Genomic DNA, 5,917 nt, shown 5'->3' with positions numbered 1-5,917 from the left:
ACCCACAAGAAAACTTTCTTTTAGGTTTCAGTACTGGGAACGCTTAAGTTTGTCTTGAATAATTCTTTCATTTGTCTTATAGATGCTATGAGCTGTGGAACTGATCTTGTTTCTCTCTCTGCCTTGGCTGCTGGATCCAAATCTGGTTCTATCTACAGCCCACAAAACACCTTACAGAACGAAAGCTGGGCTTGTACTTCACTCCTGGCTCCATTTCTCTCTTACTTTTGTTTATCCTCTGACCCAATTTCGTCAGTCATTAATTTTTAATTTATTTATTATATTGTACATTTTTTATTAGTGACTTTAATCCATTCTTTAAAAATAAAGGAAACAAATATACAATCAAACTTCTCCAGAAAATTTCAATTCCTTATTTTCCATTTAGTATTATTTTTTGGGTATAGTCATAATTCTCAATTTCCTATTAAAATGGTGAGGCTGAGGGCATGCGATATTGGTAAAAATCCTGAAATTCTTTTACAAAGTACAGTTCTTCTATAAGCTGACAATGAATTATATTTGGACTGGAAATTTCATGGAGGAATGGGGTATTGAAATGGAATTAGGAGGAAAGGAACACTGGCAATGGATAGGAGTGCAATAGGTGTGCTGGGCCAGTTTGTTTATAGAGCTAATAAAGGCAGAGTCTAGATGCTGAAAACGACTTTCCTCATCAGCTAAGACTTGGACTTCATTAGGAAGATGATGGGGATAACCTCAAAAGACAACTTGAGGTGTCTCAATAAGAACTAATTCATCATGGTAGCTGCAAAAATATCCTTGTAAGACCAACCACAAATGGCTTTAGCCCAATTGAATTGAAACTTTTCTTTGAGCTTACATGGTTTAATCTTTAAAAGGATGCTGGCAATAACATCCTCTACTTTATCCCACTTATAAAACGTTTCCGCATCTTGAAAACATATGTCATGATTTTGGCCAAGTGCCATTATTACATATGAACGCTTAGTACATTGAAAGAAAAGCAGGACTCTTAGTAGTGCCAGAAACAGAAGCTAAAATATTTTATTAGATTCTAAAGGAGACAAGTAGGGAATGGGAATACTTCAGCAAAAATCCATGACACGTCTAAAAGAACCCACTTTGGCATTCATAGCGCCCCAGTCCAGATATCTTCTGTACTCCCCTGGTCTCAGGAGGTACTGCCTTCCCCTATAGCTGGGCATCTCATAAAGAACCCAGCAGCCCTCCAGCACATTGAGGGAGTGGATTTCATTGAGGTGGAAGCGATCCTGAAGGGACAGACAATCATCAGTGATCTCTGACATCTGTCCTCTGAAGTCCTCTCTCTCATAGATCCTCATCCTGTAAGTGCCAGAGTGCTGAGGTGGCAGACAGGAAAAAAAAAGAGTAAATGAACACAGAGAGAAATTCAAGCTCTACTCCCGCACCTCCCTGGCCACACCTGCCCAGAAGTTCTCAGAGTCCAAGTTTGCTTGCAGAACAGCCATGTTGCAGAGTTAAAGAGCCTTCCTGGCCCCCTATCACCCACTGTAGTGAGTCTAATGATTTATGGGTTAAACAAGAAACAGAGCTCAGCAGCCTTTCAACTGCTACCCACCAGTGTCTATGCTTGGGAAGTAAGGTTTGCCTAAAATAAAATGGGTTACTTTAGTGCCTGTTATTAGGGAAAGCCCTTTTCAAAAGTGGAAAATGAGAGTCATTGGGAAAGCCCAGTCTCATTTTATATATTACTCTTGTTAAAAAAGAATCAACATTTAGCTATTTTCCATAAAACTGATGTAGTATTCGTGTTCATGTACACTATGGAACACAGGAGTATGAAGTTCTTGGAAAAAATTAAGATGACACATTTTTCTTACCTTTGTTATCATAACCTCAGTTACAGTTCAGATTTCAACCTATTTGACTGTTCAGCTTCCTTTCTGGCCTCCAACCCTCAATTTACTCATTTCCCTCAGCTGCAAGAATCATCTTCATGAAGCTCTGTTTGGATGATACTATATTCCCTGCCTCCTACACTTTATTCTTCTAAGAACCCTACAATTACTCTCAGAAAACACTGAATCTCAAACTAAAGTTTTGGATTTGGCCTTTCCACTAATTTATACCTCTAAGTGAGCTGATAGGTACTGATCATTAGAATAGAAATTAGAATAGAAACCAGAAGACAGGGTCCATCTTCTCCAGGAAAATAAATAGAAAAATAAGCCAAAGCAAGCAGAAGTATTTTTTATCAATTAAACAGACCCAGATTGTATTTCTAAATTTTGTTATATTGGATTTCTGAGTTGATACGGCTTGAAATCACCACTTTAAGAAATTATATCTTGAACAGATGGTAATTTCAGTCTCTATGCTCTGCTTTTTCTTAGTCTTTGGTCTTTTAATTTTTATTACATTTAAAATATAAAGTCTGGGAACATATGATTTAAAAAAAAAAGAAACATTTCATGAAGAGTGGCTTCCCATCTGAGCCACCCTTCTAAAATGGACCGCATGCGCTAGTCTCACTTCTACTTTCTACTCCCTAATTGGAACAATTTGGTCGAAGAATGATAGTTTTTAATGGCTTTCATCTCCAAAGAGACTGAAGACAAAGACAGAGGAGCCACACTCACTTGAGGAATGAGGCGGCAGGAGCGGACGGAGTCGCTGAGCCCCATCCATTGCTGGTAGTCGGGGTAGTCGCCCCGCCGCAGGAGGTACTGGCGGCCCTGGTAGTTGGGCTGCTCATAAAGCATCCAGCAGCCGCTGTCCACGCGGATGGAGTTGCAGCGGCTGAAGTAGGGCTGCAGGTTGGGGCAGTCGCTGCAGCTCTCGTAGCAACGGCCCTGGAAGCCCCGGTCCTCGTAGAAGGTGATCTGCAAATGGAAAATGTGGGAGCATGAACCTATTTGCCTCAGGTGAANTCTCCCTCCCTTCCTCTCTCTTTTCTTCTTCTTCTCCTTCCTCTTCCTCGTTCTCTTCCTCCTCCTTCTTCCCATTTTGTATTTGGAATTTTTAGACTCTGAATAAAGTTCTAAGCAGTCACTTCAGAAAAATTTACATATGCTGTGTATCAGTTAGAAATGTGTTTTGAACTACAAATAACAGAACACTGAATTACAAGGGCAAAAACACATGTGGTTTATTTTACTCTCATTATAAGAAACGTGAAGGTGAAAGACTGCTGGCATTGTGTCTCGTTAATTCTATGTGCCAACTTGACTGGAATGGGGATGCCCAGAGAGTAGGTAAAACCTTATTTCTGGGTGTGTCTGTGAGGATTTTTCCTGGAGAGATTAGCATTTGAACCCTTCGACTGAGTAAAGAAGATGGTACTCACCGATGCATCATACAATCTATTGAGGGCCTGAATAGAACAAAAATGTGGAGGAAGGAAGAATTTGTTCTCTCTGCTTGAGCTGAAACCTCCATCTTCTGCCTTCAGACATAAAGTTACTTCTTCTTGGGCCTTTGGATTCACTAAATTATACCATCAGCTTTCCTGTTTCTCCAGCTTGTAGGTCATGGGATTTTTGGCCTCCATAATCACATAAGCCAGTTCCTATAATAAATAACCTCATATCCATATCTATATATCTGTATCTATATCTGTATCTATATCATCTATATCTACATATCACATTGCTTCTGTTTATTTGAAGAGCCTGAATAGACATTGGTTCAGGGGCTTGAGCACATCAAGGCCAGCGTTTCTGAAATTGTGGCATTTCCTTCATACTTGTCACCCCTTGGGTATAAAATGTGTGATATGAGGGAATTGTGGCCCCAGGGGCAGCTACGCCTTTCATCAGAAAAGCCAAAGCTTTTCCACAGCCATCTCTTCTTCCTCCCCATCAGCATTGCTCCACTTATGTTTCCATATCCGGAGAGTTTCATGTGACCTCCTCAGCGTCAAGGGAGTCTGCCAGAGATCTGTGAAGTTGACTTTGCATATAATTTAGGGGACTCTGGCATCTTCTGAAATCCATTATGATACCCAGCTTCAGAATCCCTGATTTAAAAAATGGGTCACACTATCTCTGAACCTCAGCTTTTTCAGATCCTCACTCCTCAGAGAAAAACTGAAGTCTGAATAGATTTCTAATAATCTGGTTTAAAGCAGCAACTTGTTTAAAGGCCAGAGAATCAAATGAGATAATGTATTGTGAAAGTGTTTTGCAAACTCTAAAGCTCTGCTTAATATGAAGACACATTTCTATTGTGGAAATTGTCTTTGTTACCTATGGATCAGTCATCTTGGTTTCCACTTGCATTGTGTGTGTGTGTGTAAATAAAAAAATACAAGTAGAATAAAAGGAAAAACACAAGCAAATCAGTGCCAGAAACACACAGAAAATATTTTATTAGTTTCCAGATTGAGAAATGATGAAGAACTTATTTCAGTAGAAATCCATGACTCTCCTCAAAGAGCCCACTCTGGCACTCGTGGCCCCCCAGTCGTGGTAGCGCCTGTAGTCTCCAGGCCTCAGCAGGTACTGCTGCCCTCTGTAGTTAGGCATCTCATAGAGGACCCAAGAGCCCTCTAGCACATTGAGGGAGTAAATTTCATTGGAGTGGAAGCGGTCCTGAAGCGAGGAGCAGTCCTCAGTGAACTCCACCATCTGGCCTCTGTAATCTTCCCTCTCGTAGAGTCTGATCCGGTGGGAGCCAGTCTAGCTCATCCAGAGATGGAAAGAGGAGGAAAGCAAACCATGAAAAGATTCCAACACATTCCTGCAGTTCAGTTTTGTGGAGACCTGCTCAAGCCATTTTGAAATATATGGTGAAAATTACATAATTCTGAATATTTATATACTCCCCATTTTCAAAGGTGGAAATTCAGTACCTTTTCAGGATCACAAAGTGTGACTGAAAGAATTAAGAAGGCAAGCTCACTCTTTAAAATACTCAAATATTTCCAAGGACAACCTATTAACCATGCTAGCTAAACTAACCAATACACCATACCACAGAGAAACCCAAACCTTTAACAGCTTATTGCTATTTGGGCCATTTTGAAGAAAAATTTTTAGTTTTTCAAGCATGTGTGTCTGAAGAGTAAGTCAGTTTGTGAAATGATTGACCCTGCATTGAGTTTAAAATAAATCTTGGAAAGATCACCAAGGGCTTGGATATTTCTTTTGAAAGCAAAGTTAAACATCTTAAGTCTCTCAGACAAGAATTGATTTTCATTTAATAATTTATGAATAGGATAAGGGAAAATGCGGGGCAAGAAAATCAGTAACCCCAAGGACTAATTTTTCAAAAATCATAATGTTTTAAAATACATTAATAAAATATATGTGGCACATGTGTAAAATCTCTCTGTGTTGATTACCATTGAGAGAAAGTACTTTTATTTGTATAGGTTGGGGAAAACTAAAATATGCAGGTGGGGAGCAAAAAAGGAGAAGAGTCTCAAAAAAATTAACCTTGTAAGAGTTTCCTTTTCAATTCCTGTATGTTCAATAACTACCTATGTGTCTATATCTATCTATCTATCTATCTATCTATCTATCTATCTATATATATATATATTCTAGTACTTAATTATCCTTTTTTTAGATATTGGTAGTTTTTCAACAACGTCATTGAAAATGATGCCAGCACAGGACCTCTATCTTATCCACGCCCCGGGACAGCCAACACATACTTGCTCAATAAATATTTGTTGATTAACTGGTATCTGGGTAAACTTGGCTTTTGTTCAGGGCCAGCTATATTGAACTAATCTACCATAGTTTATCTTTTGTCCAAACTCTCAATTATTCTGTGATCACTACTTTAAATGTTGAACCTTTGTCTTGAAACTATCTATCCTTTGTGTCCATAGGGCCCACTCCTGATATGGAACTGGACTCACGTGGGGGATGAGGCGGCAGGAGCGGACCGACTCGCTGAGGCCCATCCACTGCTGGTGGTCGGGGTAGTCGCCGCGCCGCAG

At 39.7% G+C, this 5,917-nt stretch overlaps 2 protein-coding genes across 2 annotated transcripts in view; both read right to left on the bottom strand.

Moving 5' to 3' along the window:
* Window positions 1-3,554, bottom strand: part of LOC109388306 (gamma-crystallin C) — a 9,856-nt gene extending 6,302 nt beyond the window's left edge. The window contains exons 1-2 of the mRNA XM_019652911.1: window positions 3,465-3,554; window positions 2,607-2,849 (exon numbers count right to left, since the gene is read on the bottom strand). Coding sequence (XP_019508456.1) covers window positions 2,607-2,849; window positions 3,465-3,554 — 333 coding nt within the window. The remainder of the gene's footprint in view (window positions 1-2,606; window positions 2,850-3,464) is intronic.
* Window positions 3,555-4,348: 794 nt separating this feature from the next.
* LOC109388305 (gamma-crystallin D) lies at window positions 4,349-5,917 on the bottom strand (the record flags this gene model as incomplete). The annotated part of the gene is made up of 2 exons (XM_019652910.1): window positions 4,349-4,646; window positions 5,837-5,917. Coding segments are annotated over 2 exons (354 nt in total), but the record flags the coding sequence as incomplete, so codon positions are not given.

This window comes from Hipposideros armiger, unplaced genomic scaffold, assembly GCF_001890085.2.
Source record: "Hipposideros armiger isolate ML-2016 unplaced genomic scaffold, ASM189008v1 scaffold_190, whole genome shotgun sequence".
Lineage (NCBI taxonomy): Eukaryota > Metazoa > Chordata > Mammalia > Chiroptera > Hipposideridae > Hipposideros > Hipposideros armiger.
Note: the sequence above shows the minus strand (reverse complement) of the source record. Positions and strands in the feature narration are given on the sequence as shown.